A 20446-nucleotide genomic window follows, 5' to 3' on the forward strand; every position below is an offset into this window, starting at 1 on the left:
TCTAGCATACTGCATTCACTTGCAAAAGGTAAGCTTTTCAAATGGAGAAAACAATGAAGGAATTTTAACTCCCATAAAATGAAATTTATTCGATCCCTTGCAACATCCGAGTAATTTGAATCTTGCAGTCTGCTACGGAGACGATCTTTCAGATCAGACAATTCATTGTTGAAATACATCCTTGTGACACAAGAATTAAACTGTTGTGGACTGGGAAAGAAGAACAATTGAGATACAATACAGAGTAGGTATTGTATTTTAGGGGTCGTTTGGTACAAAAATGAATAGCGCACGGATTAGTAATGCAGGAATTAGTAGTGCAGGGATTAGTAATGCAGGGTATATTCTTATCAAGTGTTTAATTCATTGTTTCCATTCCAACTTGTGTTTGGATTAAAATTCTTTAAAAATCTTCTTTCCAATTATACCCTTGAATTATTATGTAATTGAGTCAAGGTAGATAATTGTCGGAAAATATTTGTTTATGGCCTTCTAACTAGCTATGAGAAGAATAATTTTGTTGTCACTTTTTCAAATTTCTACTTGAATTATTTGAGAATAAATAATGTTCATCTTAATAAATTGATCACTCACAAAATGTCAATTTTCAATTTAAAAAAGATAAACCAACTACTTTTAAAATTAAAAAGACGATCAACAATGGTAAAATTGAATAAACCATCTACATTTACACATAAAAATTGCAAGTTATAGTTTTAATATGTATGTCATTTTTTAAATTGTTCAAAATACGAATAAATTAGTGATATATTTGCCTTTTAATTAGTAAATGCTAAATAACTCACATTTTAAATTTGTATTGATTTGTATTAGATATATTTAGTAACAAACAACTCTCTCTACTGTAAGCTAATTTATTTAAATAAATTTACTAGTACAAATATAAAACATAAAATCAAGAAAATGAAAAAAATAATTAAAATGATTTGAGGGATATTTGTGTCTTTATGTGACTTATCCCATGGTATTATATCCTATGTAATACTCCCTCCATCCCATTTTATGTGGCAACATTTGACCAGGCACGGAGTTTAAGAAATAAATGAAGACTTTGAAATGTTTACCAAATTGCCCTTTAAAAAGTAGATTCATTTTTCTCTCTCCTCATAAATGTATTGGAATATTATTTTAAGATTAAGTGAGACCAACAAGGGTAAAAGAGGAATTGTACCTTTAAATACTTACCATATAAGGAAATGTGACATTCTTTTTGGGACTGACCAAAAAGGAAATGGTGTCACGCCCCGAGCCTACACCCCGGGCGGGACCGGCACCCAGAGACCATTTCTGGCCCCAAGCGAACCCTTGGCCTGGCTTTCTTAACTCAGCGGAAACCTAACTCAACAGAATAACTCAAAGCGATGCAATATTACAAAACAACTTGACTTATAAAGTATGGCCATAAGGCAACCCGAGTCTCAAAATAGGATATTTACATATATACATAGATAAAAGACTCAAAACTAGCTAACTGACTGTTGGTCTATGAAGCCTCTAAAAATACTGAGATGGATGTTGGGACAGACCCCGCAACATCCTAATAAAATCAAAAACTAAGAACACACAATAATTGAGCCCTCCGGAATGCAAGGAGGCTCACCACTGACTCTGGAGTGCTTAGCTGGATCAACGACGTGCAGGCTGCTGATCTGGGATACCTGAATCTGCATCATGAAACGATGCAGGCCAACTGGCATCAGTACATGGAATGTACGAGTATGCAAGCTGGAAAACTAAGCAACAAAGGCTAGAAGGAGAAATCTGGAAGAAACTGAATAGCTTACCTGGCTCAACTCAACTCAACCTGACTGACTTCTTTCAATATAAGGCAATTTAAAACAAGTGCGATATAAAGAAAGACTGTTTAAAACATGCTATAAACTCTGTGTGTATGCAAAGGTACGATAAGCCTGAAATGTATATAGAAATACAATGAACTGATGTATATAAAAATACAATAATCTCTGAGTATGAAAATACAATAACTGCTGTGGGAGTTTCTCTAACCGACAACCATCACATAAGAGCTATAGTGATGATACAGCGATCGACCTCACGCTGCCAGAGCATCTTATACCTGGCCAAAGGTATAAGACCTGAACTGCCTAATGGATCCACTAGTCTAATCTGAAAAGGGTTCATCTAAAAAGCATGATCCTTTTCTACCCATGGTGGCTAACATGGTTCTATGGGGGCTGTGGGTTCTTTGAACGCTCCCCCAATTCGGTGCTCGATACTACTCCCAAAATGTACTGGCTCTTATGTTTTTAAAACATATTTATTCCTGTTGATATGAGATAGTTACTCAAAACTAGCCCGAGGGCTCTTTGGAAATCTCAGTTTCCAACCTTATTTAGATGTAAAGACCTTTCTTTAAAACTTCTTTGGGAATACATAGTTCCCTAATAACTTTGAGAAATGAACTCAACTTTAAACTCTTGACTTAACTTGACTGCTAACTTCACTTGACTTGGAACTATCTTTCCTTGAATCGAAATTATGAATTCAAGGTGTTCGATTACATGTTATGGAGGGATTCTTGAACTCTTAGACGTACTATGGAGTGTCGGAAACAACCATAAAACATAGGTATAATACTTTGGAACTTGCTTAAGAAAGTGAGAAAAGGAATGGGGAAACTTGGCTGAGACTTCAAATTTCTGGTGACACAGGTGGGACTTACGGACGCCATCGACGGACCGTAGATGGACTTACGGTTCGTACTGCAGGTCCGTAGATTGCGTCAGAGATTTTCCCCAGAATTCATTTAAGAAAATGACTAAGTGTTGACCTACGGTCCTGACTTACGGTCCGTAGGTCAGGTTACGGACCGTAGGTCATGCCCGTAGATCGGTGCCCCAAAACCCAACTTCTGTCTTGATCGACGGTTGACTAGTACGGACCGTCAATCGATCTACGGTCCGTAGGTCAGGCCCGTAGATGGGGATCGACAGTCCAGAAATTGCTGCGAAAAGATGGTGAATCAACTTCAAATGGTCAAAACTCTTAGAATCATAATTCCCTCAACATACAATAGGTTTCAACTACACAACCAACAACATCAATAACAACTAACAACTTCAACAACAACCAACAACTTCAACAACAATTCCAATCTTTTCTCAATTCATAAAATGAGCTTGGTGAGTGGGGGAAAGGATCAACCCACACAAAGAACTCACATACCTTAGATAGGGATCACCCCCGACGAAAATCCACAACGATCTTGACTAAGCTCCTCTTCCTTCTCTTCTTCTTCTTCTCCTTCTTCTCTTCTTAAATCTCAAGAACCCTAACTCTTTCTCTTTCAAAATGGGACAAAAATGATCCAAAGATCATCCTAATACAACAATATGAGCTCAAAATAAATAATTTGTGAAAGGACCAAAATGCCCTTAAATTTCCGGACGGATTTCCCTTCCAACTTCCCAACTTCTACAGGTCATAACTCCCTCATACAAACTCGGAATCAAGCAAACTCAGTGGCGTTGGAAAGATCGTTCCAAGGGCTTCGCAACCATAACTGGAACTACTCCTAAATCATCCTGAGCTATGAGTTACGACTACTCAAAGTTGGCCAAAAACTCATTTTTTTCCCATACTTAGCCAAATTTCCGGATTTTAAAATTTTTCCAAAAATGACTATTTCCAAATTTCAAGCTTCATCAAAGCCACTTCAAATTGTTGGATGTTACAAATGATGCCACATAAAATGGGACGGAGGGAGTACTAATATCTCTAAATGGAAGGTATTAGTAATACATCCTATAATACCATGTAGGATGTATAACTAATCCATGAATTAGTTATACATAGGATCAAATTCCTACCAAACATAGTACTAAATAATATCATATATAATACATGAACTATTTCTTTTAATGCGGCCTACCGAACGACCCTTATTGTTTTGTTTATTTATTTTGGTGGGCTGTACACTTAGGCAACCCACATGATTTTGTATATATTTTCTTAGTTTAATAAAAATCTTGACCCATGTGGTCTTTCATTTTTTTTTTAAATACAGAGTATTATAGTTAGTTTCTTCACTTCCGCACCTCACAGTTAACTTACTATTCCACCGTTACTTTTGGCATAATACGTGTCCTCCAATTTAGGGTGTACACGTAAATACTTAAAATTTATATAAAATTATACAAATATCATTTCTAGCTAAAAAAAAGAAAAAAAAAGTTTCAGAAAAAGGGTGTAGAAGATAAGATCATAAGAATGACAACCAGTGATACTCCATAGCAATAATAAAATATTTAATTCTGGCAAAAATAGTGAAGATAAAATGCCCTACAAACAAAAAACAAAGTCATTGCTGGCACACTAAAGATAAAATATTGTAAAGTATTCAAGCAAGGCAGACGGATAAAGTGCACAGACAAATCTAGAATATATATATATATAGATCTAAGAGAAAAAATTATAAATCAAATAGCACATGACTTAGCTCATGAAGAATTCGAAAATGAATTTCCAATGGAATACATACTATTTGGTTATGAAGAAATAGTAAGAGATGAAATGAATACTTCTGATTACTGATTACTATTTTTCAGAATAAAATGAGTTTAAGAGAAGTAATAGACATTTTAAATGATTTAATAGAAAGTCATAAACAAATAGCCTTAAGGTTAAAGATGATAGAACTAGAAATAATATCTCTTAAAGAAAATATTTCGGGAAGGATTACAAATATAATAGAAAAAACAGAAAAAATTGACAAAAAAAACAAGTCAAAGATATATAAATGAACTCTTAGCAAAAAAGTTTGCAAGCAAAACTTCTTATCAAAAAGGAAGTTTAGATGAAAAACTCATCCGTGACTTTTTAGAAAAACAAAAAAATAAAACAGAATCTTCTATTGAAGAAATCCTAGAAACAGAAAAAGAATCTATCCAAACAGGAGAAAACCCTGAAAAAAATGAATGCACTAGATGAACTAGTTTATGCAATGGAAGACCTTGATCTCTCAGATCAAGAATTAAAAGTTCTAATGAACAAAGGGGATACAGGAGGACCCGAAGGCAAATTTGAAATGGGAGATGGATCAAAATCCATAAAAGAAGAAATCTTTCAACCAGAATATATGGAAGAAAATTTTGCACAAAAAGCAAAAAAGAATAAAGACTATATAAGTCAATTCCACAATAATAACAAGTCTAAATTTATGCCTAACAGACTCCCAACAGGAGATGTATGATCAACCCAATTTTTAGATTTGGATTGTAAAAGAGATCCAGAAATAAATCTAGATCAATGGTCTCAAAATATTTTTCTCTACTTTTTACTCGGAAAAGGAGTAAATTATACAGATGAAGAAAAATATAGCATTATGATAAATACTTTTGCAGGAAAAGTAAGTAATTGGCATACCGGATTAACAGATGATGCAAAAGGAATCATAAAAATAATACCCTAGAAGGATTTAAAAAATCCCTTCAAGAAGGAATAAAAAATCTGGTACAATATATTGCTAATGAATTCTTTGATGGTGAAGGAAGTACTACAAATTATAGAGAAAAAATGAGAACAATTGCCAAAGAGCAACTAGAAAAATTGCAAATTTGTAAAATGAGTTATATTCAGGAATACACTTGTGAATTTGAAGAATACTATTACAAAAATTTTGATAGCAGCAAAGAAACGGTACCATATCTTGAAAAATATTTTCAAAAATTACCAGGCTTTTGGGCCAAGTATTTTAGAGAAGAATATGCAAAAAAAATAAAAATTAAAGAAGGAGATACTCTTGGACAAAGAATATCTTTTTAAAAAGGGAAAATGCATAAGTACCCCCTCAGCCTATACCCGAAATCCCAGAGACACACCTAACCTTTACTAAGGTCCTATTACCCCCCCGAACTTATTTTATATGTAATATTCTACCCCTTTTTGGCCTACGTGGCACTATCTTGTGGGCCCAGCGCATGTTGACTTTTTTTTCAAGGATAGTGCCACGTAGGCCGAAAAGGGGTAGAATATTATAGTTAAATTAAGTTCAGGGGGGTAATAGGACCTTAGTAAAGGTTAGATGTGTCTCTAGGATTTCGGGCATAGGCTGGGAGGGTACTTATGCATTTTCCCTTTTAAAAAAATAGACTTGGTCAACTATGTATGTCTCATAACATACAAAGAAAAATGTAAATGCTATAATTGTGGCGAAGAAGGTCACAAAAGCTACGAATGTAACAAGAAAAAGGTAAAAATATCAAGAATTGATAGACTGGAAATTGATTCAAACTTAGAATCAGTAACATCAATAAAAAGTGAAGACTTCTATGAAGAACTTTACGAAGAATACTCAACCAGTTCAGAAGAATCTAAATGAGTAAAGAAATACAAAAAGAAGAAGATAATTCAGTTCGAATTTTAGAAACTGAAGAGGATTAAAGGGGTTACGCCCTAAAAGCAACTTTCGATGGAGAGTTATTTAAGAAAATTCAAAATTTAAAATTAAATCTAAAAACTGAAAATAATATATTTAATAGAATGCAAATAATGTTTGCAAGAAATAAATTTTCCTATCATGAATATCAGGAAATAGAAAAGGTAATAGAAATTACTCAAACCACAGGAAGACACAAATTAAACCTGTTAACAAAACCAATGATTGAACAAATCCTTAGAAAAATTCCTGAATGAAAAAGAAAGAAGATGAATTATGTCCATTTATGAGGAATTCAAATATTAGTCAAATCAACTTTCAAAGAAGGGATTAATTGCCCTATAGTCATTAATCTATCAGATGAAAGATTTATTAATGCCAGAGAAGGAAATCTTGGTATAGTAGAAGGTAACCTAGCCTATACTAAACTCCTATTTACCTACTACCCAAAGTATTGTATTTCACTCAAAGATGCAAACTTTAATGACGCATTAAGCTTACATTTCCAAGTCAAAAGGAATGATCTATTCAAACCAGGTAATCATATTATGAGCATATATTACCAGGTTTTATATACAGTAACAAATTCCAATTATGGAAAAGTATATAAAAATAAAGAAATGATTGAAATCGATCAAGAATGTGCAGGGATAGCAAGAATCGTTGAAGCAGAAATTCAACAAGCACAAATTCCGGAAGAATATGAAATTCGTTTTGAAAAAACACAAGAAATAGGAAGTTCCAGTATAAATCCAAGACTTTCATTAGAATATGGAAAGAATTCCATAAAGAAAAGTATATAATAAAAAAGTTATAGAAACCTCTAACATTGCTAGTATTGCATGAAGAATCTATAATGGAATAGAATGGAAAAAACAGGAAATCCTATTACAAACTGGAGCAACAACAAATCATGTTAAAGGTATTCTATTTGAAGGACTACCAATATATGAAGGAATCTCATATACCTACAAAATCTTTGAAGGAAATAAGTATATTTGTCAAAAAATGGCAGATATACAATTGGGTCCAACCATTGCAGCAATCATGTTCACCTGGACCATGTACCAGAACTACTTCCCTCACGATTCGTGATCATATCAGGAGGTATACCAATAAACTTGTGAGCTATTTCTATCCTTATATGCACATTATCTTTTATGAACTTGAAACTGAAGGGTGGTTTGAGCGGAGCAAAGCTTATGTAGCAATTGAAAGGTACCTTAGCAAGAACTCGAGCACACAAGCTAAGCGTCTCAAAGCCAATGCGGTGAAGGATGGTCAATCTCTTGTCCTAACCATGGATGATCACGAGGGAAGCTGTACACAAACAATAAGGGAGATGGAGGTGGTTATAGATACAGGGAGGGGGAGGATGTGGAGTGGAGTGGAGTAGTATTTGAGCATCCGTCAACATTTGATACTCTAGCTATGGATCCAAACAAGAAGCAAGAGATTATAGATGATCTCGAAACATTTAGCAAGTCAAAAGACTATTATGCAAAGATTGGCAAAGCGTGGAAGCATGGTTATCTACTTTATGGTCCTCCAGGAACCGGTAAATCTAGCATGATTGCTGCTATGGCCAATTTCTTGAAGTATGATGTCTATGATCTTGAGCTGACATCGGTTAAGGACAATACAGAGCTAAGAAAACTGCTGATAGATACAACAGGTAAAATCTATGTTTTGCAAAACAATAATATCCTCTCTGAAAAATTCATTATTTTTGTTAAATTTTTTCTGATTTTTTTTGCTGTTTGAAATTCCTTCTCTCTTCTCTTCTCTTTCTCTACAAACCCTAATTTCAATTTTATACAAAGTTTGAATTTTTTTCAGAGTTTCAAAGAAATCTCAGTTTTTCTTTTATTGGGTATTTATTTGTTTTCCTTTTAAGGGCTACTTTGAAAAAGATAGTGATTTTCTTTTCCTTTTTAAGGGTAATTTTCAAAAAAAGATTTAAAAAGGAACAATTTTGTTTCTTTTCTGGGTTTTTTCAATTAAGGGTAATTTCAAGAAGGTATAAAGGAAGCATCTTGGTAATATTTTGGTGAGGATTTTGTATTTTTGAGATGGTGGGTAGTGTGAATATTGATCATCAGGGGAAGGGAGGATATGTGTCAGATGAAGTTTTGGGAACATTTTTACCTATAGTTGTGTATTGGGTATATCCAGGATTGTATTTAATGCTTGGGAATATGGATAATTATAGGTTGCATTCTAAGAAAGATGAGGATGAGAAGAATTTGGTGTCAAAAAAAGAGGTTGTTAAAGGTGTTCTTCTCCAACAGAATGTTCAGGCTGCTGTTGCTACCGTTCTCTTCGCGGTTAGTTACTTTGATCATCTCTAGTTGCTGCAAAGTTTTGATTTTTATTTGTTTTGGAGGTTATTATGCATCATGATGAATTGGATTCATATAGTTTACTATTGAGGTGAAGATGGTATTGATGTATTATTATGCATATGCTTGTTTGGTCTTCTCTTTATGCTCATAATGATATTTATATGGTTAACTATTGAGGATATGTTGATTTGATAACTTATTATGCATATGTTTGTTTCGTCTAGTTTTAATGAATCATAATGATATAGAGGATTTGTATGGTTAACTATTGAGGCTTAGTTGATATGATAACTTATTATGCATATGCTTGTTTGGTCTTCTTTTTATGCATCATAATGATACAGAGGATTTATATGGTTAACTATTGAGGCTTAGTTAATATTGATAACTTATTATGCCATATGCTTGTTGGTGAATCATAATGATACAGGGGATTTATTTGGTTAACTATTGAGGCTTAGTTGATTTTGATGGCCTATTATGCATATGCTTCTTTGGTCTTGTTCTGGTGCCGGCTTAAGGTTTAGAAATTATTTGATTTATGAGTGTATGATTTTGTCGACGGTATGTGCAATTCATAATTGGATGTTGTGTATTACAACGTGGGGTGAGTCATATGATTTTGTCAACAGTATGTGCAGCTCATAATTGGATGTTGTGTACCACAACGCGGGGTGAGTCATGGATAGGGGAATATTTGGATGCGATGGCGGTGTAATAATAGTTCTTTTGTCCGAATTGGCACTGCTAGGCAAATGTTGTTGGATTTCAAATTGAATATCATTTGTTGTTAGTCTGATTTCAAACATTTTGAATTATATTCATGAACTTGAGGGAGGAGCTTTTTTATGCTTGTGTGTGTGATCCTAGAATCCATCGGATAGATAGATGGTAAAATTGTTCTACCTTAGTCCTTAACGTTTTCTTAATATTTATTTATATACATTTTTGGTAAAGGAGTCATTTGTCAGAGGAACTATGATACAATGCTTTATTTTGATGTTAATCCACAGCTTACTTGTTTTACCTATCATTTAGATGAATCCTTCATGCACAGAATAAACAAATTCAATTGAAGTACAAGAGCAAGAAGTATAACTTCTTGTGTAGGTCAATCACAAAGTGTGCAAATTTCTTTTTTTCCTGCCTTGACAAGCCTTCAAGGCTACTTATGTGGAGTGTTTTATATCTAGATATTATAATTTACGTTATGAAGTGTCTCAAAATCTCTTGAACCTAAAAAGTGATAGTCGATAGTTATCTGAACAGAAATTTCATCTTTTAACTTTATATGAAATATTTTTGATAAGGAAGTTTATATGAAATGCTGAAGTTTGCAGGTTTGATTTTCTTTGAGTGATAGGAAAATAGGAGTTCTGTTAAAGTTGGATGCAAACTGTTGAATTTTGAGTCATTTGATTTTATAAAGAAAGGTTGACTTTGAAGCTCTTCTAGGAAAATAGGTTGCCAAAGCGGCTCAATCGGCATTGTTTTGATCTTGGCTGTCGATGCTGATGCTGGGGATAAGACTACTAGATGTCTCATATAGAAACTGTCTACGAGGATGTCGAGACTATCCTAAGAATAAGCTTTTGTTTGCTTAATCTGCGTTTACTAAAGAAAATGGGGAATCATTGCTCTTCTTTTGCATTTCGTTGTCTACCTTCTTCTTGGTGTCTATCTGTCTTGCAAAGTGAGTTGACGGCATCTTAATAGTTGAGAATAGGAGGCCTAACTGTGCCCTCCCAATAAAGCTTTCTACCGTGCTACTTCACATATGTTTGGAATTATGGAAAGACTAAAGTAGGTTGTGAGATGATCTTTTCAACCGCAATATGTGAACTTGGATATATTGAGGGATAGATTCATTTCTCTAACCTGCAAAGAAGAGAAATAAAAAGGAAACATTAATGTGGTCTTGTCTTGCCTTTGGCTTGCGTTGTTATGTGTAGGCTGTAGCCTAATTTGCAAAGTTAGTTTCAACCACTTCTATAAACTAAGTTGCAAAGTGTAGCCTAACTCATATCTATCCCCTTAAAATCTCTACTCAAAACTTATTTTATTTGTGGGTGCTTCTCTTTATGGTTGGTCCATTAGTTGGGTCTCTTGAGTCTTGACCTCAACTAATGCACTGCTTTTGTTTCCTTCCACTTTGGTAAGAGAAGAAAGTAGATAAGTTCAATTAGTAGAGGGCTAGCTCATACTGAATACAATTTATCTCCGATCAATGAGCTAAAAGTTGTACACCTTTTGTATGTTCTGATAAGTAACTTAAGTATATACCATGAGGAGTTGTACTTTTCATACTTGTTTTCTCTACTTTTAGTGTCTTGTTCCAATCATGAACCTGATTCTCATATTCTTGTTCCATATCATGTCAATTTTGTTGTTTCTATTTTGACTAATTCTTAGTGTCTGATTATCTACTAATATGGAGCAGGTCACAGGAGACGGTGAATCTGGTGGGGATCAACACGCTTCAATCTTTGTTCTTGGCAGACAGTTATTTGTTGCCATGTTGGTGTTAGATACTTGGCAATATTTTATGCATCGGTACATGCACCAAAACAAGTTCTTGTACAAACATATCCATGCTCAACATCACCGGCTAATTGTTCCGTATGCATTTGGAGCTTTGTACAACCACCCTTTGGAGGGTCTGATTCTTGACACAATCGGCGGGGCTCTAGCTTTTCTTGTCTCTGGCATGTCACCACGTACCTCCATCTTCTTTTTCTCATTTGCTACGATCAAGACGGTTGATGATCATTGCAGACTATGGCTGCCCGGAAATCTCTTCCATATCTTCTTTAAAAACAACTCCGCTTACCATGATATCCATCACCAGCTTTATGGGACCAAGTATAACTATTCACAGCCTTTCTTTGTGACGTGGGATAGGATACTTGGTACTTACATGCCATATGAACTTGAGAGGAGACCGGAAGGAGGGTTTGAAGCTAAGCCTGTTAAAGATTGCAAGGAACATTGACAATACTGTTAACATGTTTGTCATATAGTATGTACCACTGCAATTTTTGTCTTCTTCAAATGCTTAGTTACTCATTTAATTTGTATAGAGCATATAGTTAAAGGGTTCTGCATATATTGTTGTATAACTGGTGTTGGTTTCGAGGTTTGAGAAAGGAATAGGGTCGAATAATAGTTTCCTTTTTAAACATTGTCTCAGATCTGATATCTGGTATATTCAACTGCAGGCAGAGATAAAAGATTACTGAAATACATTGTGTGCCTTGAATTCTTTAGTTCCAAGCATATGGACATGTATTGTGACTTTCTCATTGTTCTTTTTTATGGGCTGTTATTGATGGTGTCGAGCTCACCTCGACCATTTTACTGAGTACCTGCTTCTTCCAACCAAAGAGGTATCAGGTATCTCTGTTTAGCGGTACTTAGATGGGAAGAAATCTCTTAATATTTTTCGCTTTTGTTGTTTTCACCTGCTTCATTGATTGACCGCTAGGCCATACTCTTGGGTGCTAACATTCTCATTTCTCTAACATGTAGCAGAGTAGCATCACAACATTTAGGTGAACTCATAAGAAAATAGAAAAGGCTGAAACCCTTCACTTCAGGATCCGTAAAATCTAATGACTTACAACAAACCTCAAGGACTTAAATGAAAAATTTGTTCAACAGTTACATTGTGAGATGCATTTAGTTTACAATGAATGCAACAGCCGTTGGACGTTTTACAGAATCTTTATTAAACGAAATAACTAATAAATAAATGACATGTGATATTCGAAATTGCTCTAGCTACAAACTCTGGATACCCTGTTAAAGAATAACTCAATGGGCATTTTTTGAGTTGAATTTGAACGGATTACAATGGGTTGAACTCAGATTTACTGATCCATCAAAACTTTACTACAGTTAATGTTTGTGTGTGCCATGAAATGGTATTACAGTAAGCAAAATGAGTATAGCACATTTGTGTTGACAAGTTGGGACTACAATCCTGTCATTATTTGGAAATCCATCATGGTTGAGTTCACCAGAGCTCAGCATTTTGTTAGAGCATGCCACGCTTTCTCAGTTTCTCCACAACTAATTGAACTTCATCAGCATATGCCACGTTTCTCAGTTTCTCCACAACTAATTGAACTTCATCAGCATCCACATCTCTGGTCACAGTAAGTTTCTTCTCTTTCATATCAGTTGAAATTGATTCTATCCCTTTCATATCGAAAAGATAAAAAAGATGAATCTATCTATTCGGTGTACTCAAAAAAAGGAAAGAAAGAAAAAAAATATAAGTAGTACCTGGAAGAAAAACTAATCTTTTAAATGCCTTGGGTATGTCTTTTTCTGCAAGAAAACCAAGAGAAAAATCCAAATGTAAAACGAGGCCATCAGGTAATGATAACAGAGAAAACAGTTCATACAATTTAGGCCATTATTTCTTAGTCATCAAAATCATGCAGAATAAAGCTTTTTTCAGTAGTGTACCTCGATGAGAATGAGCTTGAAATTAGTATTTTGATTATCTTCGACTTGTGTTTCTTGTATATTCATGGCTGACTTGACAACCGACTCATTGCAGTTTTCTACCTCGATGTACTGCAGAGAAAGGATGTCCATGAAACAAGAAGGGATCTCCATAAGATGTCGACATCCACGCAAAACCAATTGTTCAAGGTTAGGAAAGGCATCATCAGCTACAATCCATTTCAACAAGGACACACATTTTAGTTTCAAGATTTTGAGTTGAGGGAACATGCCATTGCTCACTTTCCATTCCCTATGATCACCAAATTCAACGTAGTACAGTTTGAGTACCTCAAGGTGCTTGAGATGATCAGCAGTTTCTGATAAGTACTGAGAATCCAGGTAAAAGCCAGAGAGTTCTAGGTATTTGAGATTTGGTGCAGAAATGCAAAAGGAGATGGGTTTAAAGATGTTTGTTTGATGAAGCTTTAGCATTTCAAGCCTTATCGGAAAATTAAGCACATGGTACTGATGGGGGTATTCTAAGCACTGGACTTCACATATCAGTTTTCGAAGATTAGGTGTTTTTCTCAACATCAATTCTGCATCCTCAACACGAGTGAAATATGGATTGAAAAGGGTTTCCAAATCATCAAGTCTTGCAGAGTTCTCGAGTAATGCTTTTTTATTTTCTGGGCTGAACTTAGGAATATGCAGATGTCTCAATTTAACCATATCCCAAACTGTACTAGGAAGTAATAGCGTCTTACCTGTCGCAGCTGATGTACGGTTTAATATAAGAGTTTCAAGGTTCCAAAGATTGGATATGCTTGAAGGAATTGAATTCTGTTCAATGTGTGCAGATATATACCTCAAGTAAAAGAGCTCAGTTGGAATAGAATCAATAACAACCTGGTGCTCCAAATCCAATACTTTTAGAAACTTGAAATTTAATAAAATGCGTGAAATTGAAAAAGCATGAGAGGATAAGGGACGACCAGCAAAGTATGGGTCGTAATTCTTAAAAAGTACAGAGCCAACACGTGAGCAAGACGCACTCCATTCTACAAGATTCTTCATATCAGTGAAGGCCAAGTGAGCATGCTGGTTGTGAGAGTAAACACAGGAGGAAGGTTTGGTAATCTGATCCCTGTGAATATATCAATTAGCAAAATCATATCATTAATTTTTAGATATAACTTGAAATACTTGATTGATTGAAAGTACCATTACTTATCATATTACCTATTTATCCATAGTAGAAAATTCTCCTCAGCTGCTCTTTCCTTGCAGAAATCGAGTAATACATCATGAAGGCGACATGCTTTGACCTTACCATCTGAATCGGCCCTCTGAGTAACCATTACTAGATTTCTTCCAATAAGATTCTCCAAGTAACCTTCTGCTATGTCCTCCAAGCTCCTGCCTTCACAACTTTTTACAAATGATTCTGATATCCATAACCTTATTAACCTTGAAATGTCAATCACTCTATCCTCTAAAAATGCTCCAAAATAAAGGAAGCAAGACTTAAGATGACAGGGTAAAACATGATAGCTTTGGTCTACAACGGCTCTTGAGTCATTGTGAATGTGGGTACCCAAATTGTTGGCCACTTGTTCCCAACATTCTACTTCCTTTTCCATCTCTGACAGAATACCAGCCACCAAAACAATTGAAAGAGGTAGTTGTCCACACATTTTTGCTATTCTCTGCCCAATATCTCTTAGGAGAGGGGAGCAGCTTTCTTCACCAAACACTTTCTTTTCAAGCAACTTCCAACTTTCAACTTCGTCAAACATACGAAGATGAAGGGGATCACTATGAACACTAGCATATTTGGCAACTTCATAATGTCTTGTCGTCAGAATGATTCTGCTTCTGTTATTGACATCTGGGAAACAACCACTTAAATCATCCCAAACACTATTTTCCCACACGTCATCAACAAGGATAAGGTACCTTCGGGGCAATAAAGTTTTGCGAAGCATATCAGCTAATTCATTGGCATGAAGTTCTGTTCGCACAGAACCCTCACCAATAGCATCACGTAGCAAGGCCAATAACAAGTCCTTATAAGAATATACTTGAGACACACAACATTGTGCACAAATATCAAATTGAGAAACAACTGACCTATCAGAATAGAGTCTGTTGGCTAAAGTTGTCTTACCTAAACCTGGCATGCCGTGCATTGAAATGACATCTTGCCCTTTCGTTCCATTCAGTAGTTTTTTTCTTAAAGTTTCTATGACATCCTCAAACCCAACAATCTCTTCATTCATCCTTGGAGTCCTTGCCAATTGTGATGATGCAATGACACTCTTCATTGTATCCTCAACTGTGTTCTTTTCCTGAATCTTTGCTTTGATACAAGTAATCTCCTCTATGATATGCAGGAGCCAACGCTCGATGCACCACTGAGGAACTTCTTTGTTTATACAAGCATCAACTACATATTCCACCTCATATGCCTTCCTAATTATCTGTGTAGCACAATCTTCATTCAGTGTCTTGAGCTTATTGTGTGGCTCTTCTACGACAACCTTCAAGAAAGGTTGCATGCTCTCAAATTTCGTTTGAATTACTTGAAGTTCATTCTTGAGGAAGGCAAGTGAATTTGAATAACGGCCTTGGATATCCTTCAGGTTTTTCAATAGAAAATCGACATAGCCTAGTCCATGAATCCTTGGCAAGTTACATTGAAATGCCTTTTGCATGACGAGGTAGACCATCACCTTGATAGGCTCAATGTTTCTGGGAAGATCAAAACCAAGCTCCCGATTGATATCCTCCAATATTGTGTCTTCCTTCTCCCCCTTAATATCATATAATGAGTAAATAAGAAGTCCGGCATCAACAATAACAGAATCCATATCTTGAAGATGAAATTCCAGATCTAGTATTGGAAGATGAATGAGATTGTCTCTTAGAAGGCAGAGCATCTCCTGAAGGTTAGCCATTTGATCACTCAAACCAACCGTCTGACTGTGTGTTGGAATATCCACATGCTTCTTTTGAGCTTGTGGTATGGTGGACTTCAAAGCTTGCAGGACATCAATATAAATACTGTTGCGGCTGATGCCTGGCTCAATGGACTTAATCTTCATTTCCATGAAATCAGAAAGCAAACGACTGACTTCAGTTGGAGCCAAGTCTTGATTTCCGCTGCCATAGACTGGCAAATGCAACCACACAACCATTGCGTTGTGGCTAGCCTCAATTAAAGCGTGAGTATAAAAAGTAGTATGTTGGTATTGAGGCTCTATACATTTGTTAGAAACAAAGCAGACAAAAAATCTCAATAACTTCAATTCCTTTAACACTTTTTCTATTTGTTCCTTCATGTGTCCTGGAACAAAAAGCCACGAAGATGGATCATTGATCTTCATTAGATCATTGAGGTTCTCCACAAAAACATCGATGACTTCCATCACAAATTTGGGGCTATGCGTATTAACATCATCCACCTTGTTGGCTTCAAGCGATGTTTTCGGAAAGGAATATTCGGCTCTGAATTCTTGTTTAGTCTTCCAAATTACCTCCTTCCAGTAGGCAAATGATTTAAAAGCAACCCAAACTTTTTCAAGATACAGACTCCTCATACGTACGTTCTTGTTCCTGTATTGTGTTCCTGAATCGTGACAAATGGTAAGTATTCTAGTATACTCACTTTTCCAAAATTCTATCATTTTCTGAGAGACATTTAGCATACCGCATTCACTTGCAAAAGGGAAGCTTTTCAAATAGAGAAAACAATCAACAAATTTTAAGTCCCATAGAAAGAAATTTATTCGACCCCCTCCAACATCCGAGGAAAATTTATCTTGCAGCACGCTAAGGAGACAATCTTTCAGATCAGACAATTCATTGTTGAAATACATCACAAGAATTAAAACTGTTGTGGACTGGGAAAGAAGAGCAATACAGAGTACTGTAGTTTCTTTCTTCACTTTCTCACCTTAGAGTATTGTATAGTTTCTATATACCATATGTTAGGTACAAAGTTAAAAAAAAAATGAAAGATACCTCTTTTTGAAACAGATCAAAGACAAACAAATTAATTGTTTTCAAAGATCGATGTAAGTCGGCATTTTCGAGAAACTGTACTTACTAGTTGCTTTACCTAAACACAAAGTGTCGTCTTATACTCCCTTCGTTTTTAATTATTTGTTCTTTTTTTTTTTTTTTTATAGTTGTTCCTAATTACTTGTCCATTTTGACAAATTAAGAAAGGACAAATTCTTTTTACCTATTATACCTTCAATTAAATGACTAATTATTTTTTAAAATATAGAGTTTTTCATTGACTTCATAATTAATAGGGATAAAATGGTAAACTCACTATGTCATTAATTATTTTCTTAATAGATGTGTCAATTCAAAAGTGAACAAGTAATTAGGAACAGAAGAAATATGTATTATCATATTAATATAAACAAAGACAATTACTTAATGCAAGCTGGTACCAACAAAGGGGTGGCTTAATACTAATTCGCATTATCGTTTATTTCGTCACTTCCTCATCTCACAACTAACTTACTACTAAATTAGTGGACACAAACGGCCTACATAATAATTCACATGAGATAAAGCTGATTTATATTATGTCACACTTAAAAACATATTTATGTATTATCTCATTATTTTATGACCAACAATTATTTGTCAACGATGAAGATCCGTGAGTAGAATATATATTACTCAAATTTCAAATTATGTGAGAGTGTTAGATTAGACATAAAATTTAAAAATAAAAGAAATTTTTTTGAAACTTATAATCTAAAATAAATAGTAATATTTACATGAGTATTTTTATTTTTTTTAATGTATACCACTAGACAATTTGTCTTTTATTAACATAAATATCCTCAATAGGGATAAATACAAGTAAAGGGAGTTAGGTCTTACCTTATCAATCTTATTATAAATCTCTATTAATTAACAAACATGAAGAAAATAAGAACCAGAGATACCTAGATATAGAAAAAGTGTCATAAAGAGGGAGTACATAAGATAATAAATAGCTCTCTCCCCTACGCGTAAGATATTTTGAAAGAGTTGGGCCATACAAACAAAAAAAGAAATTCATTGCTGGTACACAAAGATAAAGTGCCAAAGAATTATTCAAAAGGTATTATACAATATATCCTTTGACTTTGATCTCGATTTACATTTATGTTCTCCAATTTTAATTATACATAAATAGACACTTAAACTTGTATAAAATTAAACAAATAAGCATACATGTCCTACAAGACATCTTACATGATAATTTGCATCCAGTATATTACCCTAAGTGTACTATGTCATGTGGACTCATGTGTTTACTTGTTTAACGTTATACAAATTTACATGTCTACTTGTGTCCACACAAATTAAACGACATAAATATAAAATAAGACCAAGTTAAAAGACATGTTAAGCATTATGCATATTCAAAAGTATTCGAGGAAGATAAAGTGCAAAGATAACTTTAGAATTTATAAATTTTAAAAAAGTTAATTTGATTTATTGAATTCCAAATATATTACTGTATTTATACAAACTAAATAAATTTTTGATATATACACATAATTAAAATTAAAATTATTGAATTACCTCGAATCCGTAGGTTTTAGCTCAGCCCCTATCGATGATATGACTCATGGGCATTGAAATAATTGTAACAGCTGGCAATAATTGTTTAATAGTTCAATTGTGATATGTGGTCCTCCAAAAAAAAAAAAAAAATCCAAGAACAATTATGAAAGGATAGGTACTGCAAGATCGGGTCAAAAGTCCATCCATTATTTCTTTCTATTTTTTTAAAAAATATATTTTTATAATAAACTGACGGACATCTCTTGATTTTTTGCGTGGGATAAATTTTTTGAGATAGGTCCATAAATTTTGCAAATGATTTTTTTGGGAGAAAATATAAATATTAGAAAGCACGAACAACGTCAATTTTTTTTAAAAATAAATTAAAAACCCGATATTGTCCATCAGTTTATTTAACTGTTGTCTAGATACCTTAATTAGGAATATTATTGACTTGATAATTTTATACTATTTGGTAATTGAATGTTTTGTAAATGAATGAACTTTGGTAGACCTTTTAGATTGTTTGATGGATATTTAGTATGTATTTAGTCAGTTTGTTACTGATATTATAGCTCAGTTAAAGTTAATTTTTGCAACATTTAGTGTTGGTTTACAACTAAATATTGAATTGCAATTAATTACATTTGACAAGTGAGATGCATAAATTGCACGTTTCTGCATTTTATTGTTTTTGGCAAAAAATTGATGAACTAATCAAACACTGTCCGTCGATTTTCTACAAAATTAAAAATTAAAAAAATTGCAGGAACTTAAAAATTGACCCTTGTTTTATTAAGAAAATATATTTTGACTGGTTTAAGAGTCGCCACTTAATTTTTTAAGAAAAATCAAAAAAACTATTATTTTCAAAAGACTAAAACAGTAAATCTATTGAAAACTGTGAAAATTTCATATATGACATATATTAGACTAATATTTTCAAGTTATAGCAGTAGAATTAAACTTTCAAGTTGTAACAATAAAAAAATTTAGGTTGTAACAGTTTCTTAAAAAAAAAAATCTTTTTTTAAATAATTGTAAAAATTTGTTTTGAAAAAAATAAAAAGATAAAATAATAAAATAATTCATTTATGAAAAAAAAAAAGTAAAAAAACAGAAATAAGTGTGTTAATTAAATTTGAATTGATTGAAGATAATTACTAATTAGCATAAATTAAGGAAATTCAAACTAATTAAGAATATTTAGTTTCCTTATTTCACTCTAATTTGTTAAAATTAATTAAAAATTCTGATTTCATCCATTTTCTTCCACATTTCTCTCTCTTCGATTTTTTTCCAGAAATCTTGTCACTCTCATCTAATTCATATTCGTTTTTATTCAATAATCTTTATTTTCTAGACAGCTTCTTATTAGTATTAATAAAACATGGTGGTAGATGGGATCCTTTAGGTAAGTGTTCTTTGCGATTTTTTATTTATATTGTAATACAAATCAAACGTTCAAAAAATTTATGAACAGTGATTCTGGAAAAAAAATATTCAGATTTTGTTTGTGAATAATAGTTTTAATTATGGCGTTTTTGGTATGAATATTCACTTTTGAAATTACATAAAATTTGTTTGAAATTGGTATAGATTTTTGTTTGAACATTCATTTTTTTGTATGTTTCTGGTTAAAAAATTA

General features: G+C 33.7%; 2 protein-coding genes across 2 annotated transcripts in view; one reads left to right on the forward strand and one right to left on the reverse strand.

The window, feature by feature from the left end:
- The window catches only part of LOC125868246 (putative late blight resistance protein homolog R1B-23), a 94665-nt gene extending 77466 nt beyond the window's left edge, over positions 1 to 17199 (reverse strand). The window contains 1 exon segment of the mRNA XM_049548875.1: positions 14680 to 17199. Coding sequence (XP_049404832.1) covers positions 14680 to 17099 — 2420 coding nt within the window. The 5' untranslated portion in view covers positions 17100 to 17199.
- On the forward strand, positions 8198 to 12029 carry LOC125868263 (sphinganine C4-monooxygenase 1-like). The gene is made up of 2 exons (XM_049548893.1): positions 8198 to 8745; positions 11204 to 12029. The coding sequence occupies exons 1-2, from the start codon at positions 8491 to 8493 to the stop codon at positions 11753 to 11755; spliced, it is 807 nt and encodes a 268-aa protein (XP_049404850.1). The 5' UTR covers positions 8198 to 8490; the 3' UTR covers positions 11756 to 12029.
- Positions 17200 to 20446: the final 3247 nt, after the last annotated feature.

Source organism: Solanum stenotomum, chromosome 6, assembly GCF_019186545.1.
Source record: "Solanum stenotomum isolate F172 chromosome 6, ASM1918654v1, whole genome shotgun sequence".
Taxonomy (NCBI): Eukaryota; Viridiplantae; Streptophyta; class Magnoliopsida; order Solanales; family Solanaceae; genus Solanum; species Solanum stenotomum.